Raw genomic sequence first — 19735 nt, 5'->3', positions numbered from 1 at the left:
AGCTAGGTACTTGTTAAACATTTCCAATTCTTCTGCTAAATAAAATAAAATCAGCCAGACCTAATTCTTAAAATGAATACTTCCAGCATGAAAGGAACTATTACTAAAACCTTTCCAAAACTGTTGGCTTGTGAGTTGTGAATTCACACATTCAAACTCAAAACACATACACAATACTTTAAAGTTCAGTTATGCCAATCTCTATTGTTATTCTCATCAGCATAGCATGCAAATTCCATTTCTGCACTATCAGAGTATTAACTTGAAATTTCAATTCAAAATTCTATACCTTAGAAACTAATTGCTTGAGGATTTGTTTGGTATGATGTAAAAGTCTGTACGGTACCTGTTTTGAGTGTTTGCCCCTCCTGACACACACACAAGGGATTTGGCATTATAATCTCTTGGGATCACATATCAACCTGCCCTTTGCCCTCGTAACTGTGAAATGGTGCTCAATCTCAGTTCAAAGAAGTTAAGCAAATGTCTTATCAAATAATAAAGTCAGGAACATACTATCCCCAGATCCAGTGCTCCTTGGTATCTCAACTCCCTCCCTAGGTCCTATCCCACTTATGGCACCACTACCGGAAAGGCAGCAGCCAAATCCAGGCTCTCCTTCACGTTTCACATCAAATTAATAGCTGATACCATCACTCCTTCCTTGTTGCTAAAGATTGGAAGAACAATTTTATCACATGCTTAGATTGATTAATGAATAATCAATAACATGACAGAGCCACTAGAGAAAACATAAAGCTAACCCAAACTGAAAAGCAGGCTACAGTCATCAGCATCAGGAGTTAGTTGTCCATTTATAATATCTCTTTCAGAGCCCCAGCACATCAGAGTCTCTTTGTTTCTTTCTAGGCTGCACTCCAAAGCCCAGATGCTTGACAAGCATATGACCAAGGCAGGAAGAGTGAGGTGCTTGGTAAGAACCTGACAGCTCATTAGGGCCATCATGAGCTAGAAGCCTGTCTTTACAGATGTGACTATCATCCCTGTAGCCATGAAATAGCTAACATGTATAGCACTGTTCTAAATACTTTAGAAGTATTAAATTCTTTTAATTCTCAGAGAAAATCTCTGAGTATGCTTTATCATTATCCCCTTTTTATAGATGGGGATGCTCAGGCCACAGGGAGTTTAAGTAATTTGCCCAAGGTCACTCAACTAGTATAAGCAGTGAATCCAGGATGCAAACTCAATGCCTGAGCCCTTAAGCATTAGGCCTTGCATTGTTTGCGCCCTCTTAGAGAAAAGTAATAGACCTCCCCTTGTTTAAGTCATCAGGGTTGAATTAATACTTTTGTTTTGATAAATATAATAATGAAAATGTCCACCATAACCTACAAGGGAGGGAATAGAACAGATAATTGAACCTAGACTCAATCCCTTAAAAGCAGGACAGGTATTAGAGAGTGCTGTAGAAACCCTTTTACAGTCACCAGCAGTTACTGGAAATTTGGAGACTGAAGAGACCCAGTTAATATTTAATATTTCAATGTACACTGACAACACTTACTTTTCAAACTAGTTTTTTAGGTTAATGGAAAATATGATATAGAACTACCTAAAACTATCATTCTTGGATATTCCTGCCTGATCAGGTTAGGAACTAGTTTGCTTCTGTTCCATGAATAGGTTTTTTCTCCCTTCATATCATATTTATTTTAGAAATTCATTTTCTCTTTTCTTCTTTTCTGTACTTTATTAATAGAGAAAAAGAAGTCATTCAGCAAATACTGTGAACCTCCCAGAGAAAATAACAACAAAATTGCCTCGGGTATAGTGAGATCTTAGAGCCCAGGACCGTAAGAGCAGGAAAGCTATCATTACTTATTAATAAAGCTAAATCACTCAAAAAGAAACCCCAAATGTAAAAATAAAATAAGCCACGTCAAAGAAAACTTCAAACACTTTTTAAACTACTTTTCCTCTCTTTCCGAACCTAACTTGGAAAAGTGTTATACTCATGATTCTTAGCCATCAACTCAATATAACAATAAGATTGGTTTTATATACTTAATAATGTATTTAAATCAGTAGAGTGGAAAATAAAATCTAAATCAATAAGATCTAGAGAGATGTGCAGCCCCTTCCTCAGAAGACTCTGATATTTTTCTCTAAATAATTCAACTCAAAGCACCAATCAATAAAAAGAATTCTAAAGACCTCCCCCAAAGTCTGTTAAAATCACTGGCTCACAGTAGCTGATTAGTACATCCATCCTCAAATTCCTTCTCCCAGTCCAGTCTCCATTTAAAAGCCAGAAAAGGCTACACACTCCACTTGTTTCCTCAGCCTCCTTTTCAGAAGTCTGTTCTGGGATTCTGGAAGAGGCTTTGTCCTCTTGAGCCAAGGGACAAATGCAGGTGACACTGCCCCTAGCTCACGTCTTCTTGCCTTGAGATGTATATACGATGCCGGGAGCTGCAGCAGCCACCTTGGGGTCATGGGCAGGAAGGTGGGGAGGATTACACAGATGCTGGCTCAGACAAAGTTGAGCCTTTAAATGTATGCCAGCAGCCACCTACCTCTAGACTTCCTGCTTGGTAAAAAAGAATAAATTCTTGCTTGTTTAAGCTTCTATTGGTCAGGTATTCCATGACCTGAAGTAGAAAGCATTACAAACTAATGCATTTAGTCTCTAAAAGCTGTGCTTTAATGCTTTTTTTTTTTTACAAAATAAGATTATTAAGTGATATAAAAGGTAATTTTCATTACACAATGAGAAAAAAAACTCTTCTCAAACTTTGAGCACAACAAATATTAGAAAAAATTTATCACCTTCACTGACTTAAGGGATCTATTTGAAATTAATTCTAGAATTTATGAAGAGGGGCAACTGGTTCCACTGATAAGACTAGAAGAATAGAAAAGCTAAAGGCAACTATGAGTTATGTACACATGGTCCGTATATCTGGAGATGGAAACTAGGAGTTCATGATCAGGCCCAGTACCTTCTTTATGGATATTATGGAGGAAAGTCTACCTCAAGGTAAAACCAGGGAGTTGTTCATGGAATAGAGGTTCATGTGTGTGTGTATGTGTGTGTGTTGGTGTCAGGAGTAGGTAGGGTGAAGTGAGCTCCTTGTAACACCCAAGTTCAGCACTCCTGTAATAATACACTGGCTGTAGCAGCATTTGATGTAAGCTAATGGTCAAAGAAGGTGGTACCAGAAAACAAAGCACCTGCAACACAGTACAACACTCACATCTGACTTCCCTCTTCCCCCAGCAAAGAGTCTATGGGCTTTAGGGACCATGGGCCACTCAGGGTAAGATCTATGGATGCAAAAATCCTGGGTCAGAGTGGAGGGGTGAGGTATAAGGGCAGCACAGTTTCCAACTATTCTTAGAGAATTGCTAAAGACTTTCAGGGACAGAGGCAGACTTGTCCCATAGCCGTGAGGACAGCAGATGATAGAACCCCAAGGGTGGGAGGGGTGGTGACTGTGCAATTGTACTGAGTGTGTTTTAGGACTGGAATCTGAATATCTGTATCAACAGTCCCTCGAACCCACAAGAGCAGGTATTGAAACAAAAATTATAACAACCTGATATTCATAACAATGATATTTAAAAGTGGGAAACATATAGGGACCTAAATGGAAGTGAGGTTTCCACACTTCATTTGAAGTAGTAAAACATGAACAGCAACAGACCTCAGTCTATATAAGTCACATATACTGTAATATCCAGAACAACCACTATGAAAACTATACTAAGAGATACACTCAAAACCACTATAAATAAATCAAGATGGAACCCCCCAAAAATGTTCCAGTAACCCCTACAGTTAACATCATATTTAATAGTAAAAGACTAAAAGTTCCTCCCCTACGATCAGGAACAAGGCAAGAATGTCTGCACTCATCACTCTTATTCAACATATTACTGGAAGTTCTACCCAGTACAATAAGGCAATAAAAATAAATAAAAGAGGGCCGGCCCCGTGGCTTAGCGGTTAAGTGCGTGCGCTCCGCTGCCGGCGGCCCGGGTTCGGATCCCGGGTGCGCACCGAGGCACCGCTCCTCCAGCCATGCTGAGGCCGCGTCCCACATACAGCAACTAGAAGGATGTGCAGCTATGACAGACAACTATGTACTGGGGCTTTGGGGGAAAAATAAATAAATAAAATCTTTAAAAAAAAAAAAAAAAGAACAGTGTGGTAGAAAGCCTCGAGGATGGCCCATAAGGGTTCTTGCCTCCTGGTATTCACTCCTTAAAAAAAAAATAAATAAATAAATAAATAAAAGAGATACAGATTGGAAAGGAAGAAATATAACTGTCTCTATTTGTAATGACAAGACTGTCTATGTAAAAAAACTGACAGAATTTACCAAAAAAATTCCTTAAACCAATAATTGAGTTCAGCAGGGTCAAAGGATACAAGATCAACACACAAAAATCAATCACATTTCTATATACTAACAATGAACGTGTGAAATTGAAATTTAAAACACAATGTCATTTATAATCGTTCCAAAGAAAATGAAATACAAAACATATACAGGATCTGCAGGCTGAAAATTACAAAATGCTGATGAAAAAAAATCAAAGATGACGTAAAGAAATGGAGAGAGATATCATGTTCACAGATTGGAAGACTCGACACAGCAAAGATGCCAATTCTCCCTAAATTGATCTATAGGTTTAATGCAATTCCTATCAAAACCCCAGCAAAGTTATTTGTAGACATAGGCAAGCTTATTCTAAAATTTATATGGAAAGGTACAGGCTCTAGACGAAGAAGACTCTTGACCAAAAAAAAGAAGCAAGTGGGAGGAATCACTATACTTGATATTAAGGTTTACTACATTAATAAAAACAGTGTGGCACTGGCAGAGGGATAGACACATAGATCAATGGAATAGAACAGAGAACACAGAAACAGACCCACAGAAATACGCTCAAATTGTTGTTTACAAAGGTGCAAAAGCGGTTCAATGAAGGAAAGATAGCCTGTCCAACAAATGGTGCTGGAGTAATTGGATATCTATAGGCAAAATAAAATGAATCATGACCTCAATCTCACACCTTATACAAAAATTAACTCAAAATGGATCACAGACTTGAGCATAAAATGTAAAACTATAAAAATTTTAGGAAAATACATAGTTGAAAATTCTCAGGATCTAGGGCTGGGCAGAGAGTTCTTCGATTTAACACCAAAAGCAGGATCCATAAAAGAAAAAATTGATAAACTGGACCTCATCAAAATTAGAAATGTTTTTGCTCTGAAACAGACTGTTAACAGGATAAAAGACAAGCTACAGACTGGGAGAGTATACGTGCAAACCACATCTTAGACAAAGGGCTAGTATCTAGAATGTATAAAGAATTCTCAAAACTCAACAGTAAAAAAACAATCCAATTAGAAACAGGCAAAAAACATAAACAGACATTTCACCAAGGTGGATATACAGATGGCAAATAAGCACACGAAAAGATATCCAACTCATTAGCCATCAGAGAAACGCCAATTAAACCCACAATGAGATATCACTACATACCTATCAGACAGCTAAAATAAAAAATAGCGACAATACTAAAGGCTGACTAGGATGCAAAGAAACTAGATCACTCACACACTGCTTCTGGGAATGTAAAATGGTACATCTGCTCTCAAAAATAATCTGGGAGGTTTTTTTAAATTATTTTATTGAGGTCATATTGGCTTATAATATTATGTAAATTTCAGGTGTACATTATTATATATCAGTTTCTGGATAGAGGGCACTGTGCTTATCACCAACACTCTAGTTTTTATCAGTCACCATACGTATGTGTCCCTTTACCCCTTTCACCCTCCCCGACACACTTCCCCTCTGGTAACCACTAACCTGTTCTCCTTATCCATGTGTTTGTTTATCTTCCACATATGAGTGCAATCATACAGTGTTTGTCTTTCTCTGTCTCGCTTACACATACATTGGGGAAAGGAAAGTCCTTCAATAAATAGTGTTGGGAACACTGGATAGCTACATGCAAAAAAATGAAAATAGACCATTATCTTACACCATATACAAAAATTAACTCAAAATGGATTCAAGAGTTGAATGTAAGATCTGAAACCATAAAACTCCTAGAAGAAAACACAGGCAGTACACTCTTTGACATCAGTCTTAGCAGTATCTTTTCAAATACCATGTCTACTCAGGCAAAGGAAACAAAAGAAAAAATAAGCAAATGGGACTACATCAAACTGAAAAGATTCTCCACAGCAAAGGAAACCATGAACAAAACAAAAAGACAACCCACCAACTGGGAGAAAATAGTCTGGTAGTTTTTTTATAAAGCTAAACATGCAATTATCATATGATCCAGTAATTGCACTCTTGGGCATTTATCCCAGAAAATGAAAACACATGTCCACACAAAAACCTGTACATGAATGTTCACAGCAGCTTTATTTCTAACAGCCAAAAACTGGAAATAGCCCAGATGTCCTTCAATAGGTAAAGGATAAAAAAAACTGCAATACATACATGGAATACTACTGAGCAATAAAAATGAAGAAACAATTGATACATGCAACTACCTGGATAAATTTCCAGGGAATTAGGCCAAGTGAAAAAAAATAATCCCAAGAGGTACATACTTTATGATTCCACTTATGTAACATTTTCGAAGTAATAAAATTTTAAAAATGAAAAACTAAAATTTTAGAAATGGAAAACCACTTTCTTGGTAACTAGGAGAGGTTCCACTCAAGTGCCTTTTATAAAGTATTAAGTCTGAACATGAACACAGATGAGCAATAAATGACTAAAGTCTCACAGAAATGGGATGAAAATAGTCCTATAAATGATAAAACAACATCTCTGTTTCAATTACCAAACTCAGGCGAAGAAGAAAAGGTAGTCTGAATTAACTGTTAAGCCATGCGAACTGACCTAATCTCCACCAAAACTCTAGCAGTTGTGACCATTCCCTCCTTTGGGATGCCAAACACATAGTTAAGAAAGCAAAGAATTTGGCCTTCAACTGGCCAAGCTGGTCACTTTGTCACAGTGGAGTTGTGAGGTCAAATTCGGGCATCCTGGGGCCTGGCTAATGAGGGAGTGAGAACACCCACCTCTCCCTTCCCTTTGCTTTGCGGAATTCCACTCCCCCCACCCCCCCAGAGCTGGCTCTGCCCTGTCTACAACTGCAGGAACAGGATCAACTCCTCAGGAAATAGCCCAAGAAATCCCTTGACACTTGCACTAGTGCGTATCTGGAACCCTGTTGTTGGAAGACTGCTCTCCTAAGGGGTCCCGCCTGATGAATGCGCAGAGAAAAATCTGCTGCCTCCAGAAAAAGCCAAACCAGATGCCAACAAGGAAAAGAGAAATGTCCCTCTCTATGGCACAACAGGCCACAGAGAGGCTTTGAGTCACAACTTGCATGGTAACATCCTTGTGCTATCCTGTCTGCATTGTATAAACCACACGTCCTGAGAGGCTTATAACCTATTTAAGCCACAAAAGCAAATGACTTTCTTCCTCCTTTATATTCGCTTCTGCTAAAATAAGAAATATTTTGTTCCACAGCAGCAGTGGAAGACGCAAGCAAGACTCTAATTCCAGAGATGCTTCTCCCAAGCTGTGTCTATCCTCTCTAGTTTTTAGGCATGGCTGCTACAGGTAGACAGGGGCAATCAATAGGCACCTATTAAAGGCCTGCCCTAGGTAAGGAAGGGCAACCCAAAGAGCAATCCATCAATTTCTCAGTCAGCTGAGGAATGTCACAATCACATATAAAGAATGCAAAACACAACACAGGCAATAAGGCAGTAAATGAGCAGTCTGGACAATATGAGCATTTGGGGTTATGCAGACAGAGAGATGGCATCTGCTGAGATGACCAGGGAAGGCTTCAATGAGGAGGGGAGGTTAGAGCCAAGTTTCCAGGGAAGGCTAGGATCTTGATGGGAAGAAGAAGAGGCATGATAATGCTGTCAGGGAAGGGGGCAAGTAAACCAATAATTGAGTGGAAAAGTCCAAAATATATTCAAAAGACAGACAGTGAGCATGTTGGTTTAAGTGGAGTAGTAGGCTTGTTTTCCATTATGAAAAAAAAGACTTAAGAAAGAATGGTATTGTTTGAATTTTTTACAATGATGATGTACTCATGTGTTACTTGTATAATTAAAAAACACAAAGGGCCAGCCCCGGTGGCCTAGTGGTTAAGTTCGGTGAGGTCTACTTCAGCGGCCTGGGTTCGGTTCCTGGGCGCGGGGGGACCTATACCACTCGTCTATCAGTGGCCATGCTGTGATGGCAGCTCACATACAAAACAGAGGAAGACTGGCAACAGATGTCAGCTCAGGGCCAATCTTCCTCAGCCAAAAAAAAAAAAAACCAACACACAAACAAAACTTTTTTTTTTTTTGGTGAGGAAGATTGGCCCTGAGCTAATGTCTGTTGCCAATCTTCCTCTTTTTGAGAAGGAAGACTGGCCCTGAGCTAACATCTGTGTCCATCTGCCTCTATTTTGTATGTGGGACACCACTACAGCATGAGCAGTGCATAGGACCACACCCAAGATCCGAACCCGTGAACCCCAGGCCACTGAAGCGGAGCATGCAAACTTAACCACTACACCACCGAGCCAGCCCCAAACAAAAATTTTTTAAAGAAAGGGATGCTAAGGCCGAGGAGAGCATCTAGACTCACAGGTATGGAGTCTGTGGCTGGTGTGGCAGACAAAGTTTGCTGGCTCCCAATAGCAATTATTTACTCCCTTTTCTCTTTCCCAGCTCCAAAAATAGGTGGTGAAAAATTAAATTCCCAATGCCCCTTGTAGCAAAGGATAGCCATGTGACACAATTTTAGCCAATAAGATATAAGGGGGAAACTTACTGGGGGGCTGGGAAACACTTTGTTTTCTGATATAAGAGACTTTTTCCCTCCCTCTCCTTCCTGCTTGTCTTGAACATGGTTAAAAGAAGTTGTGATGTCTGGAACTGAGACAACCATCTTGCAACCATGAGGACACAAGCCTAAGAAAGAAAAGCCAACATTCTGAAGATGGCAGAATGAAGAGATAAAAAGAGTCTGAGTACTTTATAACATTTATCAGCCACTGCCTAAACCTGAAACTAACATATCTCTAGAGTTCTTATGACATGAAGTAATTAATTTGGCTTAAGCCACTGTTAGTCAGGTATTGAGTTACTTACAGCCAAAAGTATTCTAAGTGACACAGCTATAAAGTTCAGGACAGAATACAAAAGTGACCAAAGTTAGGTGTTCGATCCCTGAATAGGCAAAGTGACTCTAATTTCTGAACCCCAAATTAACACTTAAGAATAGCAATGGAACATTTTGTCATTTCCAAAGTATGAATGGCAGCTTCAAGAAGTGGCCCAGTCTGAAATAATGTGATTCCAAGGGCATTTCAGTAGTTACTAGGAACTAGTAACAGAATACTTTAAGTTAAAACCATCCTGTGATCTGGCACAGCAAACACCTATGGTTTGTCTGCCCAGCAAGTCCCCACGACCAACTCCTTTCTTTGGCTATTTATTTTTTAACAGTTTTATTGAGGTATAATTTATATATCATAAAGTTCACCCATTTAAAATATACAATTCAATGGACTTTACTATAATTATAAAGTTGTGCAACCATCACCATAATCTAATTTTAGAACACTTTCATCATCTCAAAAAGAAACCTCATACCAACTAGCAGTCACTCCCCATTTCCTCCTTTATCCCACAAAGGTCTGCGCAACTATTAATCTCCTTTTTGTCTCTATAGTTTTGCCTATTCTGCACATTTCCCATAAATGGGATCATACAATATGTAGTCTTTTGCATATTGTTTATAGTATAATGTTTTTCACGTTCATCCATGTTGCAGCATGTATCAGTATTTCATTCCTTTTTATGGACAAATAATATTCTATTATATGGATTTACCACCTTTTGTTTATCCATTCATCAGCTGATGGACATTTGGGTTGTTTCTACCTTTTGGCTATTATAAATAATGTTGTTATGAACATTCATGTACACATTTTTCACGGACATACGTTTTCTTTTCTCTTGGATATATATCTAGGAGTGCTGTGTCATATAGTGACTCTGTGTTTAACCTTCTGTGGAACTGCAGACTTCCATAGTAGCAGCACCATTTTACATTCCTACCAGCAATGTATGAGGGTTCCAATTTCTACACATCCTTGCCAATGCTTGTTACTGTCTTTTTTGTTATAGTCAACCTAGTAGGTGTGAAGTAATATCTCATTGTGATTTTAATGTGCATTTCTCTAATGACTAATGATGCTGAGCATCTCTTCATGTGCTTATTGGCTATTTGTACAGTTTCTTTCGAGCAATGTCTACTCAGATCCTTTGCCCATTTTTAATTGGATTATTTGTCTTTTTATTGTTGAGTTTTGAACGTCCTTTATATATACTGGATATAAGTCCTTCATCAGCTATATGCTTTGCAAATATTTTCTCCCATACTGTAGGTTGCCTTTTCACTTTTTTGACGGTTTCTTTTGAAGCACAACTTTGGCTATTTATTGCAGCATTATTTGTAATAGCAAAAGACTGGATATAACTATACATCAAAAAGGGATTGGTTGAATAAACTATGCTATGTTCACACAATGGAGTACTATGTAGCTGTGAATGGAATACACATTCCAATGGAATGAGGATAGCTCTATATACTACTACGAAGAGATCTCCAAGATATACTATTAAAAGGAAAAATGGAAAGTACAAGAGAATGTGTAGAGTATGCTACCATTTATGCGACCATGTGAATATATTTAAGAATCTGCTGTTTTAAAAACAAAAAAGGAAGGATAACCCAAAACTAAATAAATAGGGTTTTTTAAGTTACTTATAGAGGGAGGGAGGGAACAAGATTGAAGGGACAGGAATAAAAGCTAGACTTGTCTGAATGTACCTCACTTTGTAAATTTGACTTTGAAACCACATAAATGTTTTATTTTTACATTATACTAACACAAATTTTTTAAATTAAAAATTAAAAGCAAAATGAAATGAATGAACCTAACTGGGTATTGAGTTGGCAACTTAACCATACTGCCAGGAATCATTTAAATGAAATTAAAACCCAATAATTTAACTGTACATTCCCAGTGGGATATATCCTAAAATCAAAAAGAACTACAAAGAAATCTTAAATGATTTTCAAAACTCAAATTGTTAATAATAATGTTATTACTAATCAAAAACTATTATATGGATATATGTTTTATTTACGGTAGGATAAAGCAAGTAAGTAATTATGCTAATGTCCTTACAAATCAAGATTTTCAATGTAAGTAAAAGATAAGCATAGAATCAAAGAACTTAAACAAAAACCCCATAATCCTTAATTTGCATTGGAAACATAAGTTTGGATTCATGTGGTATTTTATCTTTAAAAATGTATACACACTGGGGCCGGCCCGGTGGAGCAAGCAGTTAAGTGCGCGCGCTCCGCTGCGGCTGCCCGGGGTTCGCCGGTTCAGATCCTGGGCGTGCACAGACACACAGCTTAGCAAGCCATGCTGTGGTGGCGTCGCATATAAAGTGGAGGAAGATGGGCACGGATGTTAGCCCAGGGCCAGTCTTTCTCAGCAAAAAAAGAGGAGGATTGTTAGATGTTAGCACAGGGCTGATCTCCTCACAAAAATTTAAAAAAATATAAAAAAAATGTATACATATTTTCTAGCCTTGATTTAAGAGAATGAAAATTCAAGCCACAGACTGACAGAAAATATTTGCAAACCAGATATCCAACAATGGACATGTATCCAGAATATATAAAGAACTTTCAAAACTCAACAGTAAGGAAACAAACAACCCAATTAAAGAGGAGCAAAAGGCATGAACAGATATTTCACCAAAGAGGATATGCGGATGGCAAAAAAGCACATGAAAAGATCTTCAACATCATTAGCCATTAGAGAATTAAAATTTTAAATCAAGATGAGATACCACCATACACCTATTAGAAAGGCTAAAATCCAAAACACTGACAACACCAATTGCTTACAAGGATTCAGAGCAACAGGAACTCTCATTCATTGCTGGTGGGAATGCAACATGGTTCAGCCACTTCAGAAGTTTGGCAATTTCCTGTAAAGTTAAACACACCTATGGCCAGTTCCTGCAAAGTCCAAGTGTCCTGCCAAAGTCAAGTATCCTGCCATTCATAGGAAAGCAGCGACCATTTTGCTGCAATTTTCAGCTTCTCACATGTATAAGCACAGCTTTCTTTGTTTAACAGGTATCAAGAAAAAGGCCAGAAATCTCATTTCAGCTAAAAATGAAATCTGTGTGTGCTTATCTCAGATTCGACCCAGAATTGAGTACTTATGTGGCAAAATATAAGCATAAGTTTCACATTGATGAGGTAATTTTTATTCTTTATTTTTAGTTTTAAAAAAATAATATTCTTATATGTATACCTCACTTTATACATACCTCGTAATATATATATACACACACACCTGACATATACATATACATATATATATATATAGTCTATATATCAAGGTCTATAAGGGAATCAAGATTATAATAATTTTGTAATTGGCTATATTTGAGCCTGATCATGTCAGTCAACAAAAAAACTTAATTTTTAAGTCTCATATAAAATTGTGTCTTAGGTTATAGTATTCTTAACTCATATTGCTTTGTCATATGGTTTTAGTAGCTTTATTTATTTAACATTGTCAATATATTTTCATGCTGTAAACAGCATTAATTAAATGAATTTACAATGTTTATTTAAATTAAATCAACTGAGCCTATTTTTTGAAAAAGTAAATCTCATCTTGGATTAAAAAAGTCATTTAACAGAAATGTATTATGCTGCCTTATGAATTTTTTAAATGTATGAAAAAGAAAGAAAGTAAGCTAAGCTTAACCACCAGTTTGTTTGTTTCTCAAGAAAAGCTTGCTAAAAGTCATTTTTAGTTTTAAATAGGAGAGTAAACCATTCCGGCTCATCCCATACACCACATATCATACCTTACTAACACCCTCTATAGTAGAAACTATGAGAGGATTTTTAGGCCTATTTGGATAAGGGAAAAAGGGGGGGAAAAATCAAGTAGGAAATTTTACCCTGAATTTTCCTCTACTATACTCCCACTTGCATTACAGTAAATATCCTTTGTAGGAAAAGGAAACCACAGAGCTTAGGGGAATAAATTCGCCGAAATCAACAAATCCACAGAAAACCATTACTCTTTACTCAAAAGAGACGATTATTATTGCGTCATTATATCTACAACTCACGAATCATGCTAATGTACCACAGGCTGTAGAAATCATTTTTACACAGGAGTTCCCCGAGACCTGAAAATCATTTTAAAAGTTTCTCTGGCATAAAAAGATTGAGATTTAGGGTGATGAAAATGTCTTGGAACTAGTTAGAGGGGATAGTGGCAAAACACTGCAAATATACTAAATGCCACTGAATTGTACACTTTTAAATGGTTAATGGTTAATTTTATGTCATATGAAGTTTACCTCGATAAAACAACAACAAAACACTGAGAAAGGCTGACTAGGATCTGTTGAGGCTTCCTGAAGTGTGAGAGAGGAGATATGGCCTTGAAGGGAGTTGAAGATCTGAATTTAAAACAGAGGCAAGAATTGGTGGAGATGGCTCTAATGAGCATGTTTTTCCAAACTCTGATTATAACCACAATAACAAGCAGATTTTAGTGCAGCCCAGTTGACACACATACGTGACTGAAACAAAAGTTCGTGAAACAATACTTACTCTTCCCAAGCATAATACATTCTGATTTTTTATTCTATTCTACTCTATTCTATTTCTTTCTTTTTTTTTTTAAATGCTGGTCGTGATTCATTAAATTGATCTCACAGAGTTAAGTGGCAAACTCTAATGGCCTCTGGTGTTGGGTTAAGGGGTTTGGACCTGATACGTGTTATTTTAAGGCAACGGCATTAACCACTAAGAACATAACCAGGAATCTGTAGGCAGAATTTCAGATTGGGAAAACCCTCCACCCTGTAAATAAAGTGATTGTTTTATCATTATATTTGTCGTTGGGCTAAATTTAAATCCACTTATCTAACATCACATGATGAAGTCAATATGTATACTATGTATTACTCATGGTGTTTTTCTCTTTCAGTTGTTTATCATTTAAATCACTGGTAAATTTCCCAAAGAACAATTTTCCCGTAGTGCACCTTTTTGTAAGAGAGACAGAGATTCTGAATTTCTGTTTTATTTTACTGTTCTGAATTCAAATAATTTTTTTTCTTCTTAAGGAAACAGTTGCTTCATTATAAATTAGATGATGGACTATTTACAATAAACCCTCCTCCTAAGATGGCAAGGTAGCTTCATAAAAAACAGAAAGTGTGCTCCTCGTTATTCATTAGAGGCATTCAGGATCCGCTATACAACCATCTGTCCAAAATGCTGTAGAAAGCATTTTCAGCTTTGGCTAGAAATGTCCCTTTTAACTTGAACATCCTATCATTTTTGACAATATGCCTGAGATTTTCTGAGCTCAATACAAATGCAGCATGTAAATTGTTGGAAAAAGATACTGTGTGTCTGGAATTTAGCTGTGATCTTTCCCTAAGGTTTTCAATTAATTCACACCAAAATAATTTTAATGTCATCAGTGGTACAAATGCTTATATTTTAGAAAGCATAATATTTCTTCTATTTCAGAGATAAAAGTATAGGTTGCATATCACCTAGCCATGGACAGAAATCAATTTGTTCTCTGACTGACGACCAGCAGCAAATTAAGGGGGGTAAACAAGTTCCTTTTTAATTTTGAAGAAAAAGCAGTAAAAGTTAGCTTGTTATAATTTTAAACCAAACAGCCAGTAATTATGCTATCTCCAGGAGGCCAAGGTTTTTCACTTGATAATTGAATTCAGCAAGAAAGGCTCTGTAATGGCAGGGGGTGGGGGGGATAAAAAGGCCAGATTTTTCTTTACTGCCTTTCTGATCATTCTATGCCAGAGAGCATTCAATTTTTTAACTAACTACAAGTTTTTAAAATAAGACTAATTTTTTGGCAACACATAGTACATTTAGTACCAAGGCTAGTGTAACAATTTTTTAAATACAGCCACCTGATTTGGACACATATTAGGATACTCAATAAATAAATACTGACTTGTTGTATGATAGCCCAAGGTATGTAATAAATATACTGTTATTCCCTGATTCACAAACACATGCCTGCACACACTCCTATTGGTCTGAGGCATAGTGTAAACAAATAATTTTTTAAATACACTCACGAGTCTAGAAGCAGACCCACACACGTTTGGATACTTGATTTATGATAAAGGTAGCTCTGCAGAGAAGTGGAGAAAGGGTTAGCCTTTTCCAAAAATGTGCTAAAGACAAGACAACAGGCCCCAAATGGAGTCACTTATGCTAAGCCTCATGTCACCAAACTGAAACTTAACTTAGTTATAGTTTCAGCTTTTCCAGAAAGAATATTTTAAACCAGCCAATCAGGAATCGCCTGGTCAGCATTACTTAGGTAATCTGCCTGATAAACCTCTGCCATTCCCTATAAGGCAAGTAACCTTAGGATAATCAATCCAATTTTTGCCTAGTACAACTTCCTTGTTCCTGCTCCCTTCTGCCTATACAATCTCTTGCCTTATATAGCTCTTCGAAGCTCTTTTCTATCTGCTAGACTGGATGCTGCCTGATTCATGAATCACTGAATAAAGCCAATAAGATCTTTAAAATTTACTTGGTTGAATTTTGTCCTTTAACAAATGGTTCTGGGTCAACCGAATATCCATATAGCAAAAAAATACGACCTGACCCCCACCTCTTTTCATACACACATGCACAAATTTCTTCCCGTTAGATTATAGATCTAAATGTGAAAGGTAAAAACAACAAAATTTCCAGAAGATAACACAGGAAAACATCATCATGAACTTGGTATAAGGAACTATTTCTTAAACAGGAAATAAACAGACTAGAAGATATTTGCAACACATATATCATACAAAGGAGCCATATCCAAAATCTATATAGAACTCCTACAAATCACTAGGAAAAGGCAGGCAACCCAGTAGAAAATCAGACAAGAGCCAGGCACTACACAACAGACAATATCCAAATAACCAATAAATGTATGAAATGTGCTTAACTTCATTAGGAATCAGGGAAGCGCAGATGAAAACTACAGAGTTGCACTACATCCACTGACCAAAGTAACTAAAATCTAAGACTAACAGTATCAAGTGTTAGAAAGAATGTGGAGCAAGAGGAACATCAAATGCTGGTGGGAATTTAAATTGATATAATCACTTTGATAGTGTCTACTAAAGCTGAACATACGAATACCGTATGATCTAGCAATTGTACCACCAGACATGAACCAGAATAGCCACAGCAAACTATGCTTAATAAACCCAAACCAAATCTGTCAAGAGAAAAATGTGTATATAAATGACGTCACACTCATACAATGGAATACTATAGAGCAATGAAAATGTACAAACTACCTCGACAGACAGCCACATGAACAAATCACAATGTTGAGCTAAAAAAAGCCAGTCACAAAAGAATTAAACACTGGACATTTCCATTGATAAGTTCAAAAGCAAGCAAAATCTAACTATAGTGACAGCAGCCAGGATAGTGGTTACCTTTAGAGAAAAGGGAAGGGGTAATGACCAGAAAGGGTCATAAGAAGGGTTGCCACATAAAATATAAGATGCTCAGTTAAATTTGAATTTCAGATAAAGAACAAGTCATCTTTTAGTATAAGTAGGTCCCAGGGAATATCTAGGATATGTATTTTTATTTGCTAACTCTGGCAACCGTGTTAAGAGAGATGCTTTTGGAATACTGGTAATATTCTATTTCTTGATGTTCATCCTGTGATCATCCATTGTGCATTTTTCTGTACATGTGTTGTACTTCACAATAAAAAAAAGTTAAAAAAAAAAGCAAAAGTACACCCAGTGCAGCCAGCAGATTTTAAAATATCTCATCCAACCACTGTTTTTCCTTCCCACTCTTAAACACTGCATGTGAGAGCTGGGAAACTTCTGCAGGAGGTGGGCATCTGTAATCTGAAGTGACGCTGGGCGAAAGCTGTGGGCTCTACTTTCAATTTTTATTAAACTTACTTTTACACAGCATGCTTCTTTCCTTCTGGAATCTTTTTTCATGCCCTGCCTGTCAGAGGTCTTTCTTATTTGTGTGGCTGGCTTAACCTTACCACAGGGCAGTGCTAGGCTAGAAGGCCAGCCTCTACCCTATCAGCCAAGAAATACACAAACCACTGTTCAAGAAGCAAGTTGGACTAACCAGCCGACCTGTGGGGGTCAGAAGCCAGTGGTCTGAAGCCAGGAAGAAAACTGGTACTTGGAGGCCGACAACTTGGACATAGACACTGTTCAGACTCCATAAAATCGAACGCTTCAATCTGCTGCCTGTTTTCCAAATTTATCAGAGGTTTACACAAACACCTTGAGTGGCTCCATCTAGTTCCCTCCCACCAGTAGATTACTTACCTTCTTCCTACAGACACAACGGACATTCCAAGTAAAAAGTAGTGACCAGTGCAAACAAAAGCCTGAATCATTTTTCTGCTGTTGTTTAAATAAGGGGCTATTTACTGGCAAAAGTTCTTTCCTGCTCAGGGTTTTTTGTGTTGTTATGGTGTTTTGTAACTTCATCTTGTTTTGAAATGAACCCCTCCCAATTCTAAATAAAGAAAAGAACTTTAAGTTTGGGTGCTTCTCTCTATAAAGTTTAGGATCCAACTTTATAGGCTGGTGGAACCCTCACCTATCTGCCCCCACCAGCCTCCAGTGTGCCAGATTTCTTCACTTTAATAACAGAAACTTCCTCTAATTAAGGATAATAATTAGGTTCCTGGGCTGTGGAGACAAGTTGCCTGGAAGAAACCCAGCTTCACCACTGAGATTGTGTAGCTCTGGCCAATGAGTGACTCATCGCTCTGTGCCTCAGTTTCCTCAACTGTAAAATGGGAATAAAAATACTACCTAACACAAAGGGCTGTTGGGAGCATCAAACGCCGTGTAAGGCGATGAAAGCACAGCGCCTGGCACACCTTAAACACTCAACGACGGTTGTAATCATCATCACTACCATCGGCTACCTCTGAGGGTCCTGCCACCTCTAAGGACTCTACTTATGTATCTCATGTAGGAAAAGCATCCAGATGCAGTTTGAGAGATACAGGGAAGGGGAGGCCCAGAACAAGGGTTCCACCAGCCTATAAAGTTTGGTCGAAGTTGTGCCCAATTCACTTAGAAGGCGAAGCAGAGGCAGGAGGCCTCCAGTAGGGTCTAGGAGGAGACCACGCCTGGACCCCACACTCCGGCCGGGACTTCTGACCCTGGGCGCCCTCACTACTCACGTTGCGCTTGAAGCTGTGGCCAGGCAGAAACGGCAGGGCCATGGCTCTGAGCGGCCAGGGCTCAAGGGTCCCGGAGGAAAGGGACCGTCAGGCAGCGGCCGCCCCTCGGCCGCGTCGTTTGACCCCCCTCGTTACTTAGAGACGAGAGGCGGCGTCACCGAAGGAGGAGGGGCTGCGGCGGGCCGGGGGCTCTGGGCGGGGCCGGGGAGGGGCGGGGCCAGGCGGGAAGCTCCCCGCGCGCACCTCCTCCCCCGCCCACCCCGGCTCAACTCCGCCGGCACGCACAGGTCCCCCGAGGCTTTTCTTTCCACACGCATTGTGCACACACAAAGACTGGCAACTGCACCATTCCCCGCCCCCGCCGCTTTCTAGTTTAACCCCTTTCTAGAGCTCAAAGCCTTTCCGGTACTTAAAGCTCCTGCGATTCTTGCCACAACAGTTTTTGCCATTTGGTTATTAAATTTAGTTCAAACAGACAGAAAAGTGCAAAAAAGAATATGACACCCGCGTGCTCGTGCTCACAGAAATGTAACGCTAGTTAATGTTACATTTACATCAGCCTTTATTTTGTAATTAAAACGTTCGAGATGAAGCCAAAGCCACACACACCCCATCTGTCTTCGCCCCTCCCCATGAAAACCCATTCAGCGGTAACCACCATCCTCAGTCCTTCCCCTGTACATTTTTATATTTGAAATAAATATTTGTAAAGTGCTCGTTCCTGGCCCAATCAGGGTGGCCAGGGTGTGGTCAGTTGGCACAAAACGCGGCCCCTGTCACCCAAGATGCCAAGGCCAAGAGCCTCCTCGATTCCTCTCCCCCACACCTACAGCTAGTCCCTCCCTGAGTCCTACTGGTTGGACACGCTGGCATCACTTAGTCACCACCTCCTCTCTCTCAGTTGAGGCCCCATTATTTCTTGCCTGGTTTTCTTTCAAAAAAAAAACCAACAAACAACTAAATGATCTTGCCTCCAGAGCCATCCTATTACAATTCGTGATGCACCTGTTACTCTTCTGCTTCAATATTCTTCTAGCCTTTCCGCCCGCCGCCTTCAGGATGCAAACTCCTTAGCGTGGTCAGAGATTATGTCGGGGGGGCCTGCCAACGCCCTCCATCCCTGTCTTTGCCCCCCGCCTCTACTCCAGCTCTGAAAAACCACTGCCAGTTTCCAAACCAGACTCTACAGTGTGTTCCCTCTGGGATTTTGCAAATGTCGCTATCTGCTAGAAACACCCTTCCTTCCTATCTTTCACCTGGGTAACCCCTTCTGGTCTTTCAGGACTTGGTTCAGTGTAGGAAAGAGGCATGGAAGTCTTTGCCATTTCTGGAAAATGTT

The 19735-nt window shown here is 38.9% G+C and overlaps 1 protein-coding gene across 4 annotated transcripts in view; it reads right to left on the bottom strand.

The window, feature by feature from the left end:
* Positions 1 to 19735, bottom strand: part of EFHC2 (EF-hand domain containing 2) — a 269392-nt gene that overhangs the window by 158321 nt on the left and 91336 nt on the right. The window contains exon 1 of one of the 4 annotated variants that reach the window (XM_014791042.2): positions 18397 to 18516. The exons of 1 other annotated variant lie outside the window; for it this stretch is intronic. In XM_014791042.2, coding sequence (XP_014646528.1) covers positions 18397 to 18438 — 42 coding nt within the window. In that variant the 5' untranslated portion in view covers positions 18439 to 18516. Of the gene's footprint in view, positions 1 to 17524; positions 17915 to 18396; positions 18517 to 19735 lie in introns of those variants that run through there. 2 more of the 4 variants (XM_087427093.1, XM_087427092.1) reach the window with 2 other exon arrangements.

The sequence above is a fragment of the Ceratotherium simum genome, chromosome X, assembly GCF_057802395.1.
Source record: "Ceratotherium simum simum isolate JZ-2026a chromosome X, ASM5780239v1, whole genome shotgun sequence".
Classification (NCBI taxonomy): Eukaryota; Metazoa; Chordata; class Mammalia; order Perissodactyla; family Rhinocerotidae; genus Ceratotherium; species Ceratotherium simum.
This window is presented reverse-complemented; position numbering and strand designations above follow the sequence as displayed.